Source organism: Dendrobates tinctorius, unplaced genomic scaffold (genome assembly GCF_039654945.1).
Source record: "Dendrobates tinctorius isolate UK_male_01 unplaced genomic scaffold, ASM3965494v1 ptg000120l, whole genome shotgun sequence".
Classification (NCBI taxonomy): Eukaryota; Metazoa; Chordata; class Amphibia; order Anura; family Dendrobatidae; genus Dendrobates; species Dendrobates tinctorius.
In genome coordinates, this window is record NW_027361788.1 from 28,541,283 (window position 1) to 28,567,320 (window position 26,038).

The 26,038-nt window shown below is 46.1% G+C and overlaps 1 protein-coding gene across 3 annotated transcripts; it reads left to right on the forward strand.

Moving 5' to 3' along the window:
- Positions 1-16: 16 nt before the first annotated feature.
- Positions 17-25,324, forward strand: LRRC8A (leucine rich repeat containing 8 VRAC subunit A). Of its 3 annotated transcripts, none has more exons than XM_073540981.1 (4): positions 17-163; positions 5,968-6,077; positions 19,006-21,163; positions 22,237-25,324. In XM_073540981.1, the coding sequence occupies exons 3-4, from the start codon at positions 19,013-19,015 to the stop codon at positions 22,510-22,512; spliced, it is 2,427 nt and encodes an 808-aa protein (XP_073397082.1). In that variant the 5' UTR covers positions 17-163; positions 5,968-6,077; positions 19,006-19,012; the 3' UTR covers positions 22,513-25,324. The 3 variants fall into 3 exon arrangements, with proteins under 3 accessions (XP_073397082.1, XP_073397084.1, XP_073397083.1); XM_073540983.1 differs by lacking the exon at positions 17-163 and adding an exon at positions 5,501-5,614; XM_073540982.1 differs by lacking the exon at positions 17-163 and adding an exon at positions 5,601-5,709.
- Positions 25,325-26,038: the final 714 nt, after the last annotated feature.

Here is a 26,038-nt window from a genome sequence, read left to right on the forward strand (position 1 = left end):
GTGCAGGATACCGGTTCCCTGACCCAACCCTCGGGATACCGGCGGCCCCGAACCCCGGGACATAGCGTCACTTCCGGGGGTGGTGGAGATGTGGAGCACTGCGGAGGCGAGGGACAAAGCGGAAAGTAGGAGACGAGGGACCGGCCGCATCCCGGGGCGTCAGGTAGGACTAGTAGGGAAAGAACCGGGTGTTACCGGTGGTGAGCAGCGTACCATGTGGGAATGTGGTGGGGGGGACGGAGAGAAAGGTGCGGGCTGCAAAGGCAGTAGGGACTCCTGTCCGATGTCACAGTCTGCAGGGCTGAGTGTGCGGTGTATTATGTGTATATAGACTGGATCCGTCTGTGTATACTATATATACTGTATCCATCTGTATATACTGTATATTATATATACTGTATCCAGCTGTGTACTGTATATATGGTATATACTGTGTAATCTGTATCCACTATATACTATATCATATATACTGTATCCATCTGTGTATTGTGTATATACGGTATATAGTGTATCCATCTGTGTACTGTATACTCTGTTCTATATACTGTATCCATCTGTAATCAACTGTATATACTGTATCCAGCTGTAATCAACTGTATATACTGTATCCACTATATACTATATTATATATACTGTATCCATCTGTGTATACTGTATAGTCTATATACACTCTATCCATCTGTGTATATAGACTGGATCTGTCTGTGTATACTGTATTTACTATATATACTGTATCCATCTGTATATACTGTATCCAGCTGTGTACTGTATATACAGTATATATGGTATATACTGTGTCATCTGTATCCATCTGTATATACTGTATCCACTATATACTGTATTATATATATACTGTATCCATCTGTGTATATAGACTGGATCTGTCTGTGTATACTGTATTTACTATATATACTGTATCCATCTGTATATACTGTATCCAGCTGTGTACTGTATATACAGTATATATGGTATATACTGTCATCTGTATATACTGTATCCACTATATACTGTATTATATATATACTGTATCCATCTGTGTATTGTGTATATACGGTATATAGTGTATCCATCTGTGTACTGTATACTCTGTTCTATATACTGTATCCATCTGTAATCAACTGTATATACTGTATCCAGCTGTAATCAACTGTATATACTGTATCCACTATATACTATATTATATATACTGTATCCATCTGTGTATACTGTATAGTCTATATACACTCTATCCATCTGTGTATATAGACTGGATCTGTCTGTGTATACTGTATTTACTATATATACTGTATCCATCTGTATATACTGTATCCAGCTGTGTACTGTATATACAGTATATATGGTATATACTGTGTCATCTGTATCCATCTGTATATACTGTATCCACTATATACTGTATCCATCTGTGTATATAGACTGGATCTGTCTGTGTATACTGTATTTACTATATATACTGTATCCATCTGTATATACTGTATCCAGCTGTGTACTGTATATACAGTATATATGGTATATACTGTCATCTGTATATACTGTATCCACTATATACTGTATTATATATATACTGTATCCATCTGTGTATTGTGTATATACGGTATATAGTGTATCCATCTGTGTACTGTATCCATCTGTAATCAACTGTATATACTGTATCCATCTGTGTATACTGTATAGTCTATATACACTATCCATCTGTGTATATAGACTGGATCTGTCTGTGTATACTGTATTTACTATATATACTGTATCCATCTGTATATACTGTATCCAGCTGTGTACTGTATATATGGTATATACTGTATCCAGCTGTGTACTGTATATATGGTATATACTGTGTCATCTGTATCCATCTGTATATACTGTATCCACTATATACTGTATTATATATATACTGTATCCATCTGTGTATTGTGTATATACGGTATATAGTGTATCCATCTGTGTACTGTATCCATCTGTAATCAACTGTATATACTGTATCCATCTGTGTATACTCAATTATACTGTGTCCATCTGTATATACTGTATATTATATATACACTCTATCCATCTCTGTATACTGTATAGTCTATATACTGTATCCATCTCTGTATACTGTATAGTCTATATACTGTATCCCATCAGTGTATACTGTATAGTCTATATACTGTATCCATCTGTGTATACTGTATACTCAATTATACTGTGTCCATCTGTATATACTGTATATTATATATACACTCTATCCATCTCTGTATACTGTATAGTCTATATACTGTATCCATCTCTGTATACTGTATAGTCTATATACTGTATCCATCTCTGTATACTGTATAGTCTATATACTGTATCCCATCTGTGTATACTGTATAGTCTATATACTGTATCCATCTGTGTATACTGTATAGTCTATATACTGTATCCATCTGTGTATACTGTATAGTCTATATACTGTATCCATCTGTGTATACTGTATAGTCTATATACTGTATCCATCTGTGTATACATATATCTATTTTTCAATCTATTTACTTTCCACTCATCTGCTGTATCTTACAATCTGTTTCTATTTTCTGTCCACAATATCTATTGTATATCTATGTGCAGTATCTTTCTATATACTCTACTGTATCTTGTTATCTACTATATGGATCTCTGCTGTATCTTTCAATCTTCTGACTGTATATATCCTCCATATCTGCTGTATATCTCCTTTATGACTTTCTATATAGTTTCCAATATCTGCTGTATCTTTTCGATCTGCAGTATCTAATGTTCAGTCCTCTGTATCGATCTCTACTGTATCTTTCTCTTCGTATGTACTCTACTCTTGTATCTCTTCCAGTCTCTTTCTATCCTTTGTATATCTACTGTATCTATCTACTATATATTGTATCTGTCCATTACATCAGTTGTAGATCTGATCTCTTTATCTTTAAATATATTCTACTGTATCTTTCACTTTGTTCTATGTAATGTGTGTCTCTACTGTACCTATCATCTATATCCATCTTTCCCAGGTTAGTATATTATATCACACACTGTCCGGTACCATCTGAATGCCGATGGCTTATTTATGCAACTTATCAGGGGATATCATGCCCACCACCAGATGCTATGCCCGCGCTCTATTTTTCAAATGTTTAGAGTAAGGCTGTGTGCCCACGATGCGTTTTGTTAAGCGTTTCCGCAGCGTTTGAGCCGGATCAGACGCTGCAGAAACGCTTAAAAGATGCATCAAATTAATTAGCATGCATTTTTGGCTTTTTGTGCCAATGCATGCGTTTTTAACCGCTCAGGAATCGCTTAGCGGCTAAAAACGCAGCATGCTCATTAATTCCCGCATTGCTCAGCGTTTTTAGCCATCCCCAATGTTCCCAGAAATCGCGTGTCAAAAAACGCGCGTTTTCTGGGAAGGGGATCCTTTTCCTGAGCGTTTAAAAACGCTAGCGTGGGCACATAGCCTAAATCTGCCTTTTGTATGATAAATAAGTTGCACAGCCTTCATTATTATACTAAGGCTGTGTGCACACGCTGCAGAATTTTCCGCGTGGATTTGTCTAAGGCTATGTGCCCACGTTAGCGTTTTTAAACGCTCAGGAAACTGATCCCCTTCCCAGAAAACAGTGTTTTATTTCCACAAGTTTCTTGCTCGTTTTTTGCACAAAAGACGCGCGTTTTTGACGCGTTTTTGACGCGTGTTTTCTGGGAGCATTGGGGAAGGCTAAAAACGCTCAGCAATGCGGAAATTAATGAGCATGCTGCGTTTTTAGCCGCTAAGCAATTCCTGAGCATTTAAAAACGCATGCATTGGCACAAAAAGCCAAAAATGCATGCTAATTAATTTGAAGCTTCTTTTAAGCATTTCTGCAGCGTCTGATCCGGCACAAACGCTGCGGAAACACTTAAAAAAACGCAACATGGGCACACAGCCTAAATCCGCAGGTCAAAAGACCTGCGGTTTATCTGCGGATTAGCCTGCAGTTTTCTGCTGCGGATTGACACCTGGACAATGGAGCAGGTGCAGATTCCGCCCAAAGAAGTGACATGCTGCGGATTTAAAACTGCAGCAAATCCGCAGCAAGTGCACTGCGGTTTTCATTTTCCATTGAAAATAAAGGTACTTTACAACACAGCAGAAACTGCTGCATATCCACAGCGCCAAATCCGCTGCAGATCCGCAGCATGTGCACACACCCTTAGGGTATGTGCACACTAGGGTGACCGCAAAAAATCGATGTCGGAATCTTGTCCGTCTGGACCCCACAAAACGATTCCCCTTTCCAGATATTGAGATAGCCAAAATTTCAGCTCGATCAAACGACGTTAACCCGTGCCGCTCGTCGCTCAAAGTTTGAAAAAATCCAAATTGAGGTATTTTAAGATTTAGGTATTTTGCATAGTCTGTTAGACTATAAAGAATGTGACAACAACATTGCAGAAATAGCCCTGACCAAATTTTCCAACCATTTGTGGTATTTGAATGCAGAGTTGGTGGGATTATCGTTTTTTGATCCCACCATTACAGACAATGAAAAGTTGTTAATGGCTAATAAATTGCTCAGTAGCACAGATGAACCATCAGAGCACGCTAGGGTTGTAAATCCAAAAGTTAGGAAAGAAAAATTAAGAGGTAGGAAGTAACCGACTTTACCGACCTTCTGATAAAAGATGAAGAACAAAAGCAATATGTCCTGCAAGTTGTAAGCAAATGCCGAGCATTATATTCTGACGTTTCAAAAACTACTTTAACAAAAGCTCTAGAATAGATTAGATAACTATGTAAAATTATCAACTCATGTAGGTTAGCGTGCTCTGATGGTTCATCTGTGCTACTGAGCAATTTATTAGCCATTAACAACTTTTCATTGTCTGTAATGGTGGGATCAAAAAACGATAATCCCACCAACTCTGCATTCAAATACCACAAATGGTTCGAAAATGTGGTCAGGGCTATTTCTGCAACGTCGTTTGATCGAGCTCAAATTTTGGCTATCTCAATATCTGGAAAGGGGAATCGTTTTGTGGGGTCCAGACGGACAAGATTCTGACATTTTTTCCCCCCCATATGAGATCCGGTCACCCTAGTGCACACGCTGCGGATTCGGCCCTGTGGATCTGCAGCAGTTCCACAGGCATTGTACAGTACTATGTTAGCCAATGGGATTTCAAAACCACAGTGCACATGCTACAGATTTTTCCACGTGGATTTGCTGCGGTTTTAAATCCGCAGCATGTCACTTCTTTCTGCGGTTTTCACAGTGGTTTGCCACCTGTTCCATTGTCCAGGTGTCAATCTGCAGGGGAAAACCACAGGCAAATCTGCAGCGTGTGCACTCGTCTTTGTTTCAATTCCTCACCATTTTCAAGATCACTGCTTGCTGTGATTGCACAGAAGCATTTCTTTTCAGAGACTAAAAAAACCCATCGTGATCCCGTCCTGCTGACACAGGGGCAGGGCTCGTTACCCTACAGAGCTGTTATATGTGGTAACGAGTCTGCCCCTGTGTCAGCAGGAAGACTTGTGCGTTACCGAAGTCAGTAGGGGAAGCCACAATATTGCTGAAATCAGACAGGACCCCGGCAATGATCACTTACATCTGTGGGAAGCTGCCGGCGCCTCCATAGGGAGAGTTCGGTATTACACGGTCCTCCAGAGGTTGCATTGCCTTAGGTTCTTCTTTTGATCACTGAGGGTCCAACCACTGCTCCATTCACAGGACCCTTGATCAGGTGATCGATGGGACCCCCAGTGATCATACATTCGTCACTCCTGCTGCTTTTCGTTGGCCAATCCTTATTAGGATATTTTCCAATAGGGTGTTTTTTTTTAAACTTTGTTTATTGAAAATATACATAAGAACAAACACATTAGGGTGTTTTGATGAACCTGCACCAGGGGAAATATACAGAGTGCCAGTAACATTTGATATGGAGGTCTCAGGGGGAGTCAAGAAATTCCTTTAATTTTTCCTCCATTTTCTTTTTCAGGTGTAGCTGCTCCCATGGAGTTGGGGACCTGCCGCTGTTGCTTTATCAGTCAGACATTGCACTTGTTTCACACTCCGTCAGAGCACAGATAGCATCGCTAATATCCCAGGGTGAGTGCCTGCACCTGTAGTCACACAGCAACCAATCTCTAACTAGCTCTTAATTTCCTCATGTAGGTTGCAATTTAAGAGAAGCGTCCTGATTGGTTGCTGAGAGCCGCTGTTCTACTTTTAGATCTGTGTATTTCTCCGTGTTTTCCGCTGACTCAGCCGTGCAGACACCACACCCGCCATGCCATTCTGTGCCAGTGCTGAGTTACTGCTGCCAGCTAACCTGTACACACCTTTGGTTCCTGCCCCCGCTCTGTACAATATTGCTGCACAGCACATTTAAAGCAGTTGTCCACGTTTTGGAATCGTTTTTTCTTAATGCAGGTACTTTGATCTAATGATCATTCTTGCAATTGGAGTTATTAAAAATGTTGCACCGTTTTGCTTTTACAAGCTCTTTGTTTCCCTGTACATTCATCTTTGATGTGGTCTATGGTCAGAAATCAGCTGAGAGGAGCTCAGAAAAAGACAGCTAAGGGCATGTGCACACAGTGCGGATTCTGCTGCGGATTTTTCCACGCAAATTTGCAGGTAAATCCGCAGGTAAAGTGTAATGTGGATTTGCCAGCAGTTTGCCCCTGCGGTTTGCCACCTGTACAATGGAACAGGTGTCAAACCGCTGCGGAATCCGCAGAAAGAAGGGACGTAGTTGTGAATACCACCGTTCACAGTACAAGGTACTGGAAAACAGGGAAAAAAAATGTGTAAGAACGCAATTCCTAAACTCACTTTTTGGATTCTTTATTAGCTTGTGGATAAAAAAAAAAATTCAGAACTTTGTTAAAAAGAAAATCTTGATTTGTGCCGACTTTTTCTGAGATGTAATTGGCCGATTGAGCCACTTCGATGCCGCTGGCGGCGTTTAGCCGCAGCGTTTAAATGGTTCATTATTCACCTCCTGTGTCCGCTGCTGGTTCAGCAGCTCCATACAAAGCTCATAAAAGGCGTTTACATGGTGCTGAATAGAGAGGTGATACATCTACAATATCCCTGTTTTTCTATATTTGTATTCATTTTATGATAGACCTGATCTTCTCCATACACTGGGAGAAGCATCAGGCGTGTTGAATTTCAACATGCCCGATCCTTTGATCTCCAGGGAGTCACAGGTGGCTGGCCAGCAGCTTCCATTCTTCCCTATGAGAATATGTGCACTCTAAACTGAGCGTGTATGAGAAGGATTGGAGGGTCCTCCAAGGGAAAGAAGCTGCTGGTCAATCCGCTATTGATCGTCTGTGGGCAACTTTAGACCGTTTCACGCTTCCATCATTCACGGTCCAAGTACACACCCCAATGTCCAGATCGGCCAGAGTCTTCTGATCCGATCTCAACAGCCACACATCTGCGTATGAAGTGGAGTGTACATGAGCGAGCAGGTTGCTGCCGCCCTTCCCTCACCCAAAAATGTCACACTCAGTTAGGGCCTGCTGTTCTCTTCAAGGATTTTTACAAGGCTGCTTGTTTCAGGAGCTCAGAAAAGGTCCTGACAAGCAGGTGTTTTCTTTCACTTTTTTTTTTTTTTTTTTCCATTGCATCACTTTTAGGGATTGATTTATGTTTTGTTTTTTCCTTTTACTTTGCCATTTTTTTTTCTTTTGCTTCTTTTATTGTTTGCTAATTATTTTTTCTACTTTTTTGGGGAGGACGTTTTACGATAAAAAAAAGTTTTTGTTTTTATTTTTTTTTTCCTATTTTTGTTACTAAGGCCAGGATGACGACTTTCCCCACATGTACTTGGTAGAAGACTCTCAGGGCTCACATGTTATGGCGACATCCACTATTAGCCACCATTATAAGTCCCACATGGTTGTCAGCCAGCCTCCAAACACGAGCTACATGGGTAAGCTTTTTAGTCGTCGCCCTCCTTTGAGAGTCATCCAAACACTGAGCCATAGGGTTGTTTCGTGCGTAATGGGTAACCCTTTACTACACTGCCCCCTCCTCGGGCAGACACATTTGTGCCATGTTTGGTCACCTTGTGGAGGTGCTCAGGTTGGGGCACAGCCAGGGCTCGGGCTGCCAGTAATCATTTCTGAGAAGTGAATTCTTGGCCGCTCACCCAGCGCTGGAAGACGTCTCCTGTCTTATTGTGCGTGGACTTTGATTTCCTTTCTATTAATCTGCGTCACGTTGTTTTATGTGTTTTGTGACTGGTTCGGGCTGAATCCATCGTTCTGGCAGAGGAAGCTGAGCCATACGGTTCTTGCCAGTTCCCCGTACAGCGCCTTGCGACAAGCTCGTCATCACTGTGTGACTTTCTCATCTAAGCGTGCAGCCGTAAAAGTCAGTGCTTCCAAAAAAAAAAGAGCGTAAGAGAAGGCCCAAATTTCCAGATCCGGATCTAGCACAGGTACAGATCACTTGTAATGGGGCTGGCTGTTGCAGACACGAAAAGATGCAATAGCTCAAAAGTGAGTTTTTATCATGGGAGACATTCTGGCAAAAAGTGAAATGAGTTGTATTGCAATTTTTTGGTTATTAGCAAGTATGGTACGATGGGCTGATTGTGAGCGATCATTTGCAAGTTTGCATAAAGGTAAAGCACATGTTCTATTACTCTGTCGCCTAATTGGGGGACACAGAACCGTGGGTGTTATGCTGCTGTCCACTAGGAGGCGACACTATGCATAATCTGAAAAAGATTAACTTTGGCTCCTCCTCTGCAGTATACACCCCTGGACGGCGTCAGCCCTCTCCAGTTTTTGCTTAGTGTCGCAAGGAGGCACACCTAGGAGTTTTTACGCCGTCTTTTTTTTTTTTTCCAATGGACTACAGATGAAGAAAAGCGGGTCTCCAGCGAGACTCCCAGCATGGCTCCCTCCTTGGTCCCCTATTAGGGGTACCTGGTTGAGGTCGAGGTGGCTATTCCTCATGTCGCTCCTTCCCCAGTCCTTCGGGTACTGGTTCGAAGTTGAGAACCCCCCCCCCCCTCAGTTCCCTTTAGCTCTGAGTTGAGGTTGAGCCGCCGACGAAGCCCCCTGACGGTGATGGCAGCACCCTCCCTAATCCCCCTCTGGGGGTATTAGGTTGAGACACCGCAGGTGGGGCCTGAACCAGGCACCATTCGGACGCTTACAAGCCCAGGGACCCCAGTCCAGCTGCGGGCTCCGGTTGGGACCGGGGGAGATGCAGCAAGGCAGAGCACTTGTTAGAGACCGGATTCTCTGCTGCACAGCGCCTCAAAGGGACCCTCCACAGGGCCTAGTGCGCGTTCAGACCCCACCACTAGCCTTCTTTTTCATTCCGGGGTGGGTGGGTGTCTGGGTTAAATCCAACCCCCCCACGGGCAACCGCACCGTCCTGGAGCCCTGCTAGGCATAGATCTCAAATTTAGGCCGTGGCTTCGGCCTAGCCGAAGCTGCCGCCCCCCGGATGACGAAAATGACACTCTGCAGTGTCATAGAAGGGGCGGATCGAGACAGGAAGGGCCCGCTTTTACATAGCTCTGTGCGCCCTTTTCGGCTCTTCGCCCCTTCCCCCTCCACCTCAGAATTCCGGTGGCCATCTTGCTGCACCAGAAGACATAGCTGAAGGCAGCACAGCGGTCTCTGGGGGGCACAGGACTGGGATTTATCGCCGCTGGACCTAGGGGGCGCACCGGTGGGGTAAGATCACAGCTGGGTTCTCTGTACTCAGCTGTGAGTTCATATAACGCTCCCCTATTCTTCTCCTCTGCGCAGATACCTCTGTAGGGCCTCTGCTAATCAGCCTCTGGGCACTATGTCGGGCTCAAGAAAGAGGACCAGACAAGACTGCTTTTATGCAGTCTGCACAGCCTGCAAGGTTACTCTCCCCAGCGGCAGCACATACCCGCACTGCCGGGACTGTATCCAAAACACTGGATCAGAACCCCAAGAAGTCCTTACCAACGCTTCTGCGACCGCTACTGCGCCGGAATGGGCGACTCAGATGTCGCAGTCTATGACACAGTCTATAGATAACCTGACCTCCACATTACTGCAGGGTCATGTCTCGGCTATGAACGTTACCCAGCAAAGGGACATCCGGTCTCAGGGACATGCCGCTTCCGACAGTTTGAGATGTAAGCGGACCCACAGGTCGCGTTCATCTGCGTCTTCGCATAGCACTAGGTCGTCCCCCTCCAGGGAGAGAGACAGTGGCTCGAGGTCACCTAGACAGTCCCCTGATAGAGAAAGACAATGTGGATCTCCACAACGATCCCAGACCACAGAACACCTCCGCGCTAGTTCGCCCGCTAGGGAGCTCCTTAGCGATGCGCAAGACTCGGAGGGCATATGTGACTCTAAGGGTATGTGCACACTCTGCGGATTCCGCTGCGTTTCCGCAGCAGTTTTAGCTGCGGCGTACAGTACCATTCAAATGAATGGTAAAAAAAAAACACTGTGTAGACGTTGCGGAAAAATCCACGCGGATTTGCTGCGGTTTTGAAACCGCAGAAAGAAGTGACATGTCAATTCTTTCTGCGGAATCCGCAGCGGGTTCCTATCTCCACCATTGTGGAGATGGTGAATCCGCAGGACCAAACCGCAGGCAAAACCGCAGATAATCCGCAGGTCTTTTGACCTGCGGTTTATCTGCGGTTTTTGCAAAATCCGTGCGGATTAATCCGCAGCGGATTCCGCAGCGTCTGCACACACCCTTACTCAGATAATGAAACAGAGAACGCTCTGCTCCCTTGTCCCCCTAGCAATACGGCGCTAGTTGAGGATATAATTTCCTCCATCCTTTGGGTGCTGGACATTTCTGATCCAACCCCGGAAGCACCAGATCACAAGATTTCCTTCGAGAATGTTCAGAAACCATCTAAGGTCTTCCCTAATCACCCGGAAATTCAAAAAATACTTTTCAAGCATTTTTCGCAGCCTGAGAAAAAATTCCGCAATTGCAAATACATAGAAGCAAAGTACCCTTTCCCACAGAAGGAAACTAAGGAATAGACAGATCCACCTGAAGTGGACCCCCCAGTCTCTAGGCTAGCAGCACAAACGCTTCTCTCACTGCCGGACAGCTCAACCCTCAAGGACGCAGCAGACAGACAGGTAGAACGCATGAAGAGGCTGGTGCCTCTTTGGCTCCCGCGTTTGCTTCAGTTTGGGCAGCCACGGCCATTATGGCCTGGGCTAAACTATTGCAACAGGGCCTCCAAGCTTCAAATCCTCAGCTGGCGGACCAGGCGGTGCAAATTTCAGTAGTGGCAGATTACATGGTCCAGGCAGCGTTGGATTCTGCAAGAGGGGTAGCGGGAATAGCATCAAACGCCATCACGATCCGACGTATTCGCTGGCTGAGAGAATGGAAGGCGGATGCGGCCTCAAAAAAGTCTCTAACAAATGTCCCATACTTCAGTGGGCGTCTTTTCGGTGAAAAGCTGGATACAATGATATCCATTGCTATCGGGGGTAAAAGTACTTCTCTCTCTCAACTAAAACCAAAACGCACGTTTAAAAGACGTAATCAATCTCGTTTCCGATCCTTTCGGAATTCTTCAGGCTGGTCCGTCTCGCGCCCAGCACAAAATCGTAACCGCTCCCCCCGCAGAGACAACACACGGGCGGCACAGAGGCAGGACAGGAACTGGCAGTCAAAATCAAGCCAGACGAAATTCAAAGGAGGAAAAGCTCAGACTTTCCCCTCATCATGACTCATAGCCTCTGGAAAACACCCCACTTGTAGGCGGACGACTGCTATTCTTTCATCAGGTCTGGCTGCCTATTACAGAAGACAGGTGGGTCAAGGAAATAGTGTCTTCAGGATACAAGATCGAGTTTACTACCATCCCACCGAACAGGTTCTTTCTCTCCGTTCCTCCAAAACCTCCACTCAAGGCTCGAGCCTTCCATCAAGCGGTTTCTTCCCTCCTTCAAGCAGGAGTTATAGTACCAGTTCCAGCAGACGAGCGCTTCCAAGGGTTCTACTCCAATCTGTTCGTGGTGCCCAAGAAGGGAGGCAGCGTCCGACCCATACTAGACCTCAAGCAACTCAACAAGTATGTTCGAGTTCGTCACTTTCGCATGGTGTCCCTCCGGTCAATCATCGCGTCCATGGAGAAAGGAGAATATCTCGCCTCCATAGACATACAGGACGCATACCTGCATATACCAATTGCTGCCGCCCATCAGAGATTCCTTAGATTCGCAATCAACCAAGACCATTACCAGTTTGTGGCCCTCCCGTTCGGACTCGCCACGGCTCCCAGAACATTTACAAAGGACATGGCAGCTACCATGGACGTTCTACACTCCAGAGGCATATTAGTCGTTCCATACCTGGACGACCTTCTCATCAAGGCCCCCACCTTCAAGGACTGCACTGCGAGGTCAACGTCTCAATCACAATCGACACTCTGAGTCGCCTGGGATGGTTAGTCAATTTACAGAAGTCATCGACTACCCCGAGTCAGTCTCTGGCCTTCCTAGGGATGCTATTCGACACCTCCAGGGGTCTGGTGATCCTCCCCAGGGACAAGGCACTAGCCCTCCATTTGGGAGTTCGCACTCTCCTCCGCAAGTCCCCCCGATCTCTCCGGTATGCCATGAGAGTACTCGGCAGGATGGCAGCAGCAATGGAGGCGGTACCATTTGCCCAGTTTCACCTCAGACCCCTTCAACTGGCCATCTTCAAGTCCTGGAATCCGTTCTCCCTCGACAGGGAGTTCCGGTTATCATCGAAAACCAGGAGGTCCCTGCACTGGTGGCTCAAGCCAACCTCACTTGCAAGGAGAAAATCCTCTCTTAGGTCAATGGAAGGTTTTGACCACCGACGCAAGCCTGACTGGTTGGGGCGCGGTGCACCTACATCACAGAGCGCAAGGCAAGTGGTCACCAACGGAAGCGAACATGCCCATCAACATCTTGGAAATTCGGGCCATCTTCCTGGCATTGAAAGCCTTCCATCACTTGCTAGCAGACTCTCATATCAGAGTACAGTCGGACAATGCCATGGCGGTGGCGTATGTGAACCATCAAGGCGGGACCCGCAGAATCCAGGCGATGAACGAAGTAACACGTATCCTACACTGGGCGGAGGATGCGAGGTCGGTACTCTCTGCGGTCCACATTCCGGGTGTGGACAGCTGGGAAGTCGACTATCTCAGCAGACAAGGAATGGACTCGGGGGAGTGGTCTCTCCATCCCGAAATTTTTCGTCGGATCTGCCATCGCTGGGGGACCCCGGATGTGGATCTAATGGCATCCCATCTCAATGCCAAGGTTCCCAATTTCATGGCCAGGACGCGCGATCCGTGGTCGCTCGGAGCAGATGCCCTGGTTCAGGACTGGACCCAGTTCCAGCTTCTGTACATTTTTCCACCCCTCCCCCTGATCTCCAGAGTCCTGAGGAAGATCAAACAAGAGGGAGTTCTGTTGTGAGTTCATTTTCCCCTCCGTCACTGAGGCCTGGTGAACTCCCTATTCTAGTGAAGGAAGGTAGTGAGCCTGATTATCAGGCACCTGGGACTAATGAAGACGATTGGCTGAGTGGAGTCTCTGACTGGATTTAAGGCAGCCTACGCCCTTTCTGCCCTGCGGGTGATTTCTCCGTGGACTCTTGGACACCAGTCTGATTCCTGCTCTCCTAAAGCTAAGTTTTCTGTTTTGCCTTTTTGCATCTAAGATTTGTTTTTGTTTTTCTTGCTTTTTGGATTCTGCCACTCCCTGCTGGAGTGTGCAGTGTTCCTTGAGCTCTGTCTTCTGAAAGTACCTGAGTGCTGATTTAGTTTTTGAAGCTTAGTTGCTTCAGGGCCATTTTTATATCAGCTTGCTGGCTTTTGGCTCTGATAGGGTTTTGGCAGATTGCAGACAGCAGCCTTCCTATCCGTTCCTATCTAGGTAGTTTTTGGGCCCCGTCTTTGCTCAGCCTGTCTTTCTGTCTGTGTAAGTGTTTTCATCTTGCTTCACCGTCATTATATGTGGGGGGCTGCCTATTGCTTTGGGGTCTGCTCTGGGGCAGTTAGATTCCCCCTTTCCTTCTTTAGGCCTATGTATCTCTCCGGCTGTGATCGAGGGGTCTAGGTCATCGTAGGAACCCCCCCCACGGCTACTGCTAGTTGTGTTGATAGGTTCAGGGGTCTGTAATCTGATAGTTGCCAACTTCTCTGGTTTTCAGGACTTAGCTAGCATTTCTGTTTTTGCCTCCTACGGTGACTCAATCATAACAGAGTTCCCACCGTCCTGATCGCGCCAGACAGGCCCAGGTGTACATGGTACGCCGACGTCGTGCAACTCACAGCAGACGCCCCCTGGCGTCACCCCACACGTCCCGAACTTCTGTCACAAGGCCCGTTCTTCCACCAGAACTCAGGGGCTCTCAATTTGACGGCGTGGCCATTGAGACCTGGGTTTTGACCCAAGCAGGTTTTTCACCGGACATCGTTAAAACCATGATCAGGGCTCGAAAGCCAGCTTCAGCCAGGATTTACTATCATACCTGGAAGGTTTTCTTTACATGGTGCGAATCTCACGGACTGATCCCACTTCCCTACTCTCTTCCAAAGGTCCTCGGTTTCCTTCAGTCAGGCTTGGACGCCAGGCTATCCCTGGGCTCGCTTAAGAGCCAGGAGTCAGCGCTTTCATTGCTCCTTCAGAGGCGTATTGCTAACAAGCCGCAAGAGAGGACTTTTCTCCAAGGGGTTTCCCAATTGGTTCCCCCCTACAAACATCCATTGGAGACATGGGACCTCAACATGGTCCTGACAGCATTGCAGACACCTTTCGAACCCCTTAAGGAGGTCTCACTCTGCCTTCTATCACAGAAGGTGGTTTTTCTGGTGGCAATCACCTCGCTACGCAGGGTGTCCGAACTTTCAGCACTTTCCTGCAGACAACCCTTCCTAGTTTTCCATCAGGACAAAGTGGTTCTCCGTACAGTCCCATCATTCCTTCCGAAGGTTGTGTCCAGCTTCCACCTCAATGAGGAAATCTCACTACCATCTCTTTGCCCGGTTCCCGTTCATAGAGTGGAGAAGGCTCTGCATACGCTTGACCTTGTCAGGGCATTGCGTATTTACGTATCTAGGACTGCTTCCTTCCGGAAGTCTGATTCACTTTTCCTTCTTCCAGAAGGCGTTCGCAAGGGCCTACCGGCTTCCAAAGCCACCCTTGCTAGGTGGATCAAATCCACCATTCAAGAGGCTTACCGCCTTAACAATTCTCCTCTTCCGGCCAGTATCACGGCACACTCTACGCGGGCGGTAGGGGCCTCTTGGGCCATTCGGCATCAAGCCTCGGCACAACAAGTGTGTAAGGCAGCCACTTGGACTAGCCTCCACACATTTACAAAACACTACAGAGTGCATACCCAGTCCTCAGCGGATGCGAGCCTGGGTAGACGGGTCCTGCAGGCGGCAGTACCCCAAATCTAGGGGACTGTCAGCACAATATTCGTCCACTGCTTCCCACCCAGGGACTGCTTTGGGACGTCCCACGGTTCTGTGTCCCCCAATTGGGCGACAGAGTAAAGGAGATTTTTGTGTACTCACCGTAAAATCTCTTTCTCTTAGCCTTTAATTGGGGGACACAGCTCCCACCCTGTTGCCCTTATGGGCCGTTGTTACGGCTGAGTTCTCATATTGTTCTTTGAGCTCATACATAGTGGCCTTCTTACAGGCATGGTTATGTTATTCCTAATGCTTTTGCACAAAACTGGAGAAGGCTGACGCTGTCCAGGGGTGTATACTGCAGAGGAGGAGCAAAAGTTAATCTTTTTCAGATTATGCATAGTGTCGCCTCCTAGTGGACAGCAGCATAACACCCACGGTTCTGTGTCCCCCAATTAAAGGCTAAGAGAGAGATTTTACGGTGAGTACACAAAAATCTCCTTTTTTATTATTTATACAATTTACCTGACAATTCAGTCGGTTACGTTCTCGGTTGTATTATGTATCAGTTGGATTTTTACTAATCTTTTGTTTATGGCCATCTGAAAGAGAGTCTGTTGGCACAAAATAACTGTTCAAACCAAGCACAAGGGCTTGATCTCTGCTTGGCGTGGCCAAGCAGTTCAACTACTTGTTTTCCATCTTTCTCTGGCTCCTGTAAAGCCAGAGCTGTCAATCAAGAAAGAGGAGGGTGGAGATAGAAACAGGTAGCCTGAAAGGCATACAAAACTGTTAGGGTCCTGTTTCACATAGCGATGCACCAGCGATCCCGACAACGATACGACCTGGTAGGGATCGCTGGTGCGTTGCTAAATGGTCGCTAGTAAGCTGCCAAACGGGCAGATCTCTTAAACGATGCGCCAGCGATCCCGACAACGATGCGACCTGGTAAGGATCGCTGGTGCGTTGTCACACATCAGCTATTCTGAACGATTCCAGCCTGAATTCTGCGTCGCCAACGAGGTCGCTCGTCGGCGTCAAACACAGCGATGCCCGCTGGCCAGTGGGACGCCGACAATGAAAAAATGGCCCAGGACATTCGAGCACGATCAGCGATATCCAGCGGGGGGGCTGGTTGCCGCTATGTGTCACATGTGGCGAGATCGCTTTTACGTCACAAAACTGGTGACCATCAGCGATCTCGCTAGCTGTCTCACTATGTGAGACAGGGCCTTTAGGCCACCTAGCGCCTTTGTTTGGTTTGAACAGTCTTTTTTTTTTCTTTTTTTTTTGTAACACTCTTTTTAAGACTCTCTTTATAACAAGGAGAAAACTAACAACAATTAACTTTTAATGTTGGAAAAATACTTTTTATTATCAAAAGTCCAGAGAATAGATCGGTGGGAGTCTGATCACTGAGAATGGGGCTCGGAAATGCAGGATCAGAATGTCCAGTCACCACTCCATTTTTCTCTTTATGGAGAAAAAAGAAATGGGCTGGTCTAGGCTATCACCGGCAGAGAGAAAAATAGAACCGTGGCGTGTATATCCGGTTGGGCTAGAGTGGTGGCCATACATGCACACCACCGTTTCATTCATTCATTCATTCATTCGATGTGGGACTGCAGAGACAAAGCAGAGCGTTATCTCTTGCAGTTCCATAGAGAATAAATGGAGTGGCGTACTTGTGTAGCCACCGCTCTACTCCAACCAGCCATACACACGTTGCGGATTGCTGTGCGTAATTTTCTGCGCGGAATTTGCATCTCTTTGCAGAATCCGCAGGTTTTTTATGCAGATTTCTTGCGGATTTATTATGCGTTTTTACACCTGTGGGTTCCTGTATTGGAATGGGTGTAAAAACGCTGTGTTTCCGTGCGGATTTTTCCGCAGCATGTGCACAGCGGTTTTTTTACCCGATAGAATAACATTGTACTGTAAATCACTTGCGGATCTGCAGCAAATACGCAACATGTGCACATACCCTTATTGTCTTCTTCCCATAGAAAATTAACAAAGTGATGGCGGCTCATTTCATTCTGGCATTTCAGAACCTGTTCTCAGGATTGGGGAGAATTCCAGCTGTCAGACCCCAATAGGTGATACATTTTAATCTTGGGAATAACCCTTCAATGAATAATAGTTTCTTAAAGGGGAAATTGACCAAGAACCGATGATTTGGTAGCACTGACGATGTCCATATACGTCAGTGCTACCAAGTTCTAACTGTACATTGGTAGATGCTGTGGTGGGTGATGCTTGTAAATGTATTCTGAGGATGCTCACGCTATTTTTGTTGTTGGCGGCTTCTTGTGAAAGGTGACCTTGTGCTGGAATGAATCAGCGTGCGTGCCCCGAGTGTGTAGGAAATGCATCTTATTAACCCAGCCCTGCACGTCACTTCGACATCTGGAGCAGCAGAGAATCCTCGGAGGGTTAATGAGTGTCTGTAAAAACCCTTGGTTGTCTATTACCTTGTTAATATATTGCCTATAGTGGGTGAAGAACTATGGATCCAAGAGTTTTGCTAGTAAAGATCAAGCACAAACATGGATCCATCCCATTTCAAAAGGCTGTCCAGGGTCAGAAAATGTGTACTGTAATTTTTTTCCATTATTATTGCATTTTAGGGCTATAGACTGCAATAGAAAGGTTCTGCAATACCAGACACAGCCTGTGGACAGATGTGGCGCTGTCTTTAAGCTTAGTGTTTTTCATTTTTTTTTTTTTTTTTAAAGCTGGCCATACACTTGAGATAGAAACCAGGTGGCTTGGCTCCCTTATTTTTACATGCTAGCCGGTCCGGCTGAGTTGTTTGTAAGTCGAATGAGTAGCTGCATCCATGTTACTGGCTTTTTGAGAATAAAGCTTTAGTAATGTAGGGTTTAAGAGAAGATGATCCTTCCTTGACAGTAGGTTTTAATTTTCAGCCCCAGTTTGTGGTTTCCTGTCCGTTATCTCCTGGCATCTGTTGTTTTTATTTCTTTGTGGATTAAAATTGATGTTTAAAGGGGACCTGTCACTTTTTATAAATACCCCTAGTGTAAATGCCGCTGTTCTACTGAATTCGGCATTCTTTTCCTTTTGTCCATGCTCCTTTCTGTTCCTGAGATATGACCCCTTCTTCCTTGCATATGAATCTAGTATTTTCATTAAATGGGTGTGGTCCTCAAGAAGACTCCCACAGAGAAGAGTTGGGGACCACTCCCACTTGGCTAAAAGGAGTAGATTTTTGTACAGTGAAGAAGAGGTCATATCTTAGGTATGGAGAGGCGCAGTAACAAAAGAAAACAACGCCGGATTCAGGAGATCAGCGGCAGTTACACCAGGTTAAAAAAATACATATTAATGGCAAGTTACAGGCCCCTTTAATCCAACCCTCTTACTATTTAGAGGGGCTGTATGAGATCAGTGGTCTGAGACGCTTGTTGTATGTAGATTAGCTGACTAAACTGCAACGACGATTCCCAAAAGTGTGAGAAGTGTTGGTTTTATGATCCCTTTAATATCCTTTGTATCATGTCTAATCCATTCCCCTTGTGTAATCTGTCCTCACCTGTTCCTTGCTGGTATATTTAGATGTCAGGTTTCTCAGGGATTTTACTGAAAGCTGTTCTGTCTGCTTGTTTCCAGGTGAGCCATGATCCCTGTAACAGAGCTGCGGTATTTTGCTGACACGCAACCGGCTTATCGCATCTTGAAACCATGGTGGGATGTCTTCACGGACTACATCTCAATCGTCATGCTGATGATAGCGGTGTTTGGGGGAACCCTGCAGGTCACACAGGATAAGATGATCTGCCTGCCTTGTAAATGGGTCACCCATGACAGCTGTAATGATTCATACCGTGCCTGGACAACTCCAGAACCAGAGTACACCAATAGTAGTCTGGTGCCACCTCCTGATCTCGGCCCGACTGGCATCAAATACGACTTGGATAGACATCAGTATAACTACGTTGATGCCGTTTGCTATGAAAATCGTCTGCACTGGTTCGCCAAGTACTTTCCTTACCTCGTATTACTGCACACGTTGATCTTCTTAGCCTGTAGTAATTTCTGGTTTAAGTTTCCCCGCACCAGCTCCAAGTTGGAGCATTTTGTATCCATCCTTCTCAAATGCTTTGATTCACCATGGACAACTCGAGCTTTGTCTGAAACCGTGGTGGAAGAAAGCGATACTAAGCCGGCCGGAGGCAAGATGAACGGCTCGGTGGACAAGAAGTCTTCTACAGCAAGCGAAGATGTGGAAGCCACCGTGCCCATGCTTCAAAGGAGTAAATCCAGGGTGGAACAGGGGATTGTTGACAGAACTGAAACCGGCGTCTTGGATAAAAAGGAGGGTGAGCAGGCCAAAGCCTTATTCGAAAAGGTGAAGAAGTTCAGAACTCATGTAGAAGAAGGTGATATAGTATACAGGCTTTATATGCGGCAGACAATCATCAAAGTCATCAAGTTTATTCTGATCCTTTGCTACACTGTGTATTACGTTAGCAGCATTACTTTCGATGTGGACTGCAAGGTGGACATTGAAAGCCTAACCGGCTATCGAATGTATCGTTGTGCTCATCCACTGGCAACCCTGTTCAAAATCTTAGCCTCTTTCTACATCAGTCTGGTGGGCTTTTATGGACTGGTCTGCGTCTACACACTCTGGTGGATGCTGAGGCGGTCCTTAAAAAAATATTCCTTCGAGTCCATCCGAGAAGAGAGCAGCTACAGCGATATCCCGGATGTGAAGAATGACTTTGCGTTCATGCTGCATCTCATCGACCAGTACGATCCACTCTACTCGAAGCGCTTTGCCGTCTTTTTGTCGGAAGTCAGCGAGAATAAGCTGAGACAGCTGAACCTCAATCATGAGTGGACATTGGATAAACTACGGCAAAGGATCACCAAGAACTCCCAAGACAAGCTGGAGCTGCACCTTTTCATGTTGAGCGGTATCCCCGACACAGTGTTTGACCTTGTTGAGTTGGAAGTTTTGAAACTAGAACTTATACCAGATGTCACCATCCCTCCTAGCATCGCCCAGCTACTGGGGTTAAAGGAGCTCTGGCTGTATCACACAGCTGCTAAAATTGAGGCGCCAGCTTTAGCCTTCCTCCGAGAGAACCTAAAGTCACTGCATATCAAATTTACTGACATCAAGGAGATTCCTTTATGGATCTATAGCTTGAAAAACTTGGAGGAGCTGCACCTGACTGGTAACCTGAGCTCCGAGAACAACCGATATATCGTCATCGATGGTCTACGAGAGTTGAAGAGGTTGAAAGTGTTGAGGCTGAAGAGTAACCTGACTAAATTACCCCAAGTCGTGACCGATGTGGGCGTCCACCTGCAGAAGCTCTCTGTCAACAATGAGGGCACCAAGCTGATGGTCCTCAACAGTCTCAAAAAGATGGTGAACCTTGCAGAACTGGAGTTGGTGCGTTGTGATTTGGAGAGAATTCCTCACTCCATTTTTAGTCTTCACAACCTTCAGGAAATCGATCTGAAGGATAATAATTTGAAGACCATCGAGGAGATTATCAGCTTCCAGCACCTGCACAGACTGACCTGCCTTAAGCTCTGGTATAACCATATCGCCTACATCCCCATTCAGATTGGCAATCTGGCATGCCTCGAGCGCTTGTACCTCAACCGCAACAAGATAGACAAAATACCAATTCAGCTGTGCTTGTGCAGAAAGCTTCGTCATCTTGACCTGAGCCACAACTCCCTAACAAGTATCCCATCGGAGATTGGGCAACTTCAGAACTTGCAGTATTTTGCCGTAACTGCCAACCATGTGAGTATCTATTCTTTCAAAATTCACAAGTATTAGCACCCCTGATTTTTTAAGGCAAACTGTTACTCTGTGCCAGGCAGTGAATGCGATTATATCCCATAAGTGGGCATCTGCATAGCGTAGCTCTAGGGAAGGGGTTCCACTATGTTACAAAACTACCACCCCACCATCACACTGCAGCTGAGCAGTCATAGATTGGAGACAACTATTTAGTATTATACTAATTAAAGATCTGTGTATATAGGGATTTCTTAATTAAAGAGGGTTTGTCTATTTAAAAAAAATAATGGTATATTTCTAGGATATTCTATCAATTTATGACCAGTCTTGGTCCCACACACTTTGACCTCCTTTGCTAGTTTTCCCCTACACTGTGGCCCGGTCACCCGCTGTGCATAGAGCTGCACCACTGCATAATGTAACATGGAAAATGCTGACCCGGTTCTAGTTGTATTTCTTTCAGGGTCCATAGGTGTCCGCGAGGTAAAATTTTGGCCACCCATAGAGTTGGTGTTTTCCTAACTATGCCATCCATTTACATAATACAAAGGCCACTCTTTGAAGAAAATATAGAACAACTAGTTTTCTCAAAAGCTCCACCAACCCATGCATAGTCAAAACCACAGTACCCCACGCTCTCCTCTCCCAGCCGATTAATATAGACATTAACACAACTGTTGCAAAGTAACCATCGCAGTATTTGCCTATTTTCATCAGCTGGTGCATATTCTGTAAAAGGGATTTTAATAATTAAAGCCGTTCAATATTTTGTTACTTGGCAAGTGGATAACCCAACTTGTCCTCCCTTCCTGGAAATAGTTTTCTTGTAACAAGAGTAAATTCTGCTTGTTGCAAATCTACACCTGCCAGCAAGCCCCGTCAATTTTACGACTTATGACTTCATAAAATGGGAATACCCTTTTAATAGATTACATAGTCAATGTGACCTTGCCTGACAGAGGGTGCAAATATTCTGGACATTTTAAAGGGGTCTCCAGTGGTCTTTGACCACTTTCTATGTGACCAGCATCAGAACGTTCCCTGTAAAATTAACCCATTTCTCTTCTCCTTAGATTGAGAACCTGCCGCCGGAGCTTTTCCAGTGCAAGAAACTTCGTACCCTGAATTTAGGGAACAACGGCCTGCAGTCTCTGCCCTCTCGGGTGGGCGAGCTCACCAATCTGGGCCAGATGGAGCTGAGGGGTAACAGACTGGAGTGTCTTCCCGTGGAGCTCGGGGAATGTCACCTCCTAAAACGCAGCGGACTCGTGGTGGAGGAGGATTTGTTCAACACTTTGCCTCTGGAGGTGAAGGAGAAGTTAACCAGAGCAGACAAGGAACCTGTGTGAGAAAGGACCCAAGTCAAGGGAAATCCTTATGAGACCTTGGCACTGGGGGTGATCGGGGGCTTCTGCTTATTCTCAATACAGAGTGATGAGCACTGAACACAGCGATCTGGCATCTGTCGTATGAGGCCTCACATACTGGATGACCCTGGAAGGGAAGGAAGGTTGCCACCCATTCCTGTCCTGCACAGACGTCCTATCTCCAGGCAGACAGCTTTAACTTAGTAGTCATTACCGCCATCCCATGCTTCTTCCTCTACTGCTATTCATAGGAAGGGCTCTTGGTGCTTTTATTTCATGTGCGTTTATCGCCTCCATTTTTGTTTTCCTTGAATTTTCATTATTTATAGGTTTGTTTTTTTTCCCTGACCCAATCCCTATAGAGCCTTAATGTAAATGTTCCCATCGCTCCAGCTAAGCTGCTTGTTACTAACTTACGTAACAGACCACTGTGCCAAAGCGGGGAATCCGATACTAACCTAGGGCCCCCTGCTCTGACTATACATGGGTGACGGCAAGGATGGGCAGCACCACGCACATCGCCTTTCAGCTGTGCAATGCAGAGGACTGCTGGAAATCACTTACACTGTGTGTATACATAGACACATACACACCACACATGTAGATTTCTCCATTACTGTTAGAATATTTACAGGAATACTCTGAGGAAAAATGATAGTATCTTATGTCTGGCGCATGAAACCTGGCTCTTTTCTGCATGCTTGTGTCCTGTACCACCCCTGAGTCCCAGCATAGGGCACAACTCTGCATATCCACTTGGTCCAGAGGTTTCTCCATGGCATCACATAACCGGCACATTCAAAGGGAACCCATTGAGAGAGCACGGCTGATGAACATTGGGCAGAAAGAAATACAGACAAATCACCGCTTTAACTGCAGCATCAGAGGGAAAACAAGAGTTTGATGATGGGGCTGGGTCCACCCTGCGTTTCCCCTCTCGCTTCTCCCGACCCTTCTGAGGTGGTCTACCTGCTGTCTCCCTATGTGTGAATAGGGAGAGGTCTTTCAACTGAATTGGGGCAAGAAGGAGACACCAAGCAGACTTTCTGTCTCCGGCTTGGACTCATTCCTTCACCCCCTCTAGTGCTTTTCTTCCCCTACTCCACCCCCCATACTACCACTGGGCGGACTATCTCCCTCCCCCCCCCCCCCCCCCCATACTCCCACCGGGCAGACTGTCCTCCAAAACCCATACTCTCACCGGGCAGACTGTCCTCCAAAACCCATACTCTCACCGGGCAGACTGTCCTCCAAAACCCATACTCTCACCGGGCAGACTGTCCTCCAAAACCCATACTCTCACCGGGCAGACTGTCCTCCAAAACCCATACTCTCACCGGGCAGACTGTCCTCCAAAACCCATACTCTCACCGGGCAGACTGTCCTCCAAAACCCATACTCTCACCGGGCAGACTGTCCTCCAAAACCCATACTCTCACCGGGCAGACTGTCCTCCAAAACCCATACTCTCACCGGGCAGACTGTTTCCCCTCCCCCTATACTCCCACCGGGCTGACTATCCCCCATACTCCCACCGGGCGGAATGTTCCCCCCCCCAACCCCATATTCCCACTTGGCGGACTGTCCCCCTTCCCCCATACTCCCACTGGGCGGACTGTCCCCCTTCCCCCATACTCCCACCGGGCCGACTGTTTGCCCCCCACCACCACCGTACTCCCATCGGTCAGCCTCTTTGCCCGCACCACCACCATACTCCTACAGGTCACTGACTGCCAATGCGTCCACAAAACCGAGCAAGCGGTTGTGAACACCGCTGGGTACAGGAGAGGACTCTCACTGGAGTGCCAGGTTTTTGTGCTATACTTGTTAATGGATTTGGACCCTAATTGAGTACCGTATACCAGCAGTGCCGTGGCTTTCCTGTTAATTCTGCATCCTGCCCCATTGTGCCGGTCAGAGAGCGTGCAGTGCATCCTGCCCCATTGTGCTGGAGAGAGAGCGTGCAGTGCATCCTGCCCCACTGTGCCGGAGAGAGCGCAGTGCATCCTGCCCCATTGTGCCGAAGAGGCGCCTCCATACAGCCCAGTGTTATCTCTACCAGGCCCCTCTGCTTTACACTAGATAGGAGGATTTTAGCTGAGGTATTGACCGTGTTAACCCCTCGGCCGCCCTCTGTACAGCAGATAATGCAGCCCTAATACGGGGGCTGTGTCATCCTATGCTTTTCCAAACTTCTGTGTGTCTGCACTCGGGGCAGGCATCCCATCTCTATCACGACCGTTCAACTGTGTTTTCTGCATTTTTTAAATTTTATCACCAAGAACATTTTTTTTTTTTTTGTGGTGGGTGATTTTTAAAGGGGCGGTGCGATTAAAATGTTTCGTTATATCTATTTAATGAGGTCATTGCGCACATTTTACTGTTACCGCAATTTAAGGCTGTTTTGTTGCTTTCCCCCATATTTGCATTGTATTTATTAGTTTAGTTATCCGCTTTGACGCCTTAGTTTTGTTTTCCACCATCAGCGATGTGCCTGTTGCATGAGATTCTGCAGTCCAAAGACTTGATCTTTCCGCCGGGCGCTGCATTAATGTCTTCCATACCTTGCAGAGAGATCAAGAGAATAGCGCCATCCACTGTGTTATATGTTTGTACATCACCCCCAGGAGCTTTTTAGCTCGTTACGTTTGTCCGCCTGCATCAGGCGGCCGGTTTTTGTCTTAACGGGCCTTTTGTTTGTTCTGGCTTTTAGAAAAAAAAAAATGTACATGCAAATCACTTGTCCTTCATGTTCGCATAGATCTCAAGTAAAATTATACTTTAGTCCAAAAGATTTTTCGGCTTGAGTTTTACTTTCCACCGACTTTGGGGAAAGAGAGACAAATGCAGATTTATGGCTCAATTTGCATAAAAAAACTGATTTATGTTTTGGGCACTTTTTAAAAGGGTTCCCTTCCATGTTCGTAAATGGGTATTGTTGGTTAGCTTGTAAATACGAGCAATTTTGCAATTTACTGCTTGTTAAAGTTTTCAGCCGTTCTTGAGGTATTAACACTTTTTGTTTACAGTTCATTGCCTTGGAGACCGTCCTCCACTGCTAGACAGAACATACGCAGGTGCTTACAAGCTCTTTTCGGTTGAGCTTGTAGGCACTGATTTGAAGCTAGAGCACGCAATGTTGCCTCCTAATCCCAGTCAATTTCAGCGCAGTGCTTACAAGCTTGAACGTAGCGGTGGTCAGTCTCCTAGGCAACGAGCTGTAAACAAACAAAAGTGTTTATCTCAAGAACCGCTGCAAGTTTTAATAAGCAGCAAATTGCAAAAGTGCTTGTTTATACATGAACTATCTGACAATATCCATCTATGAAGATGGGAATTACACTTTTAAAATTTCTTAGAATGAGGTGGAAATGGGTTGAAAATTAGCAGATATGAGCCAATAGATGATATAACGATTTGGGAATAGTAAACCTGACCCCAATGTTTGTAAAGGGGTTACACAGCGTTGTGCTATTGATTCCGCACTCATGAAACACATGTCAAGACC

Bases quoted from the DNA above. Each gene is read 5' to 3' on its own strand.
- LRRC8A (XM_073540981.1), top strand. From the start codon at position 19,013: ATGATCCCTGTAACAGAGCTGCGGTATTTTGCTGACACGCAACCGGCT. The intron at 21,164-22,236 runs GTGAGTATCTAT...TCTTCTCCTTAG, and splicing joins TTGCCGTAACTGCCAACCAT to ATTGAGAACCTGCCGCCGGA.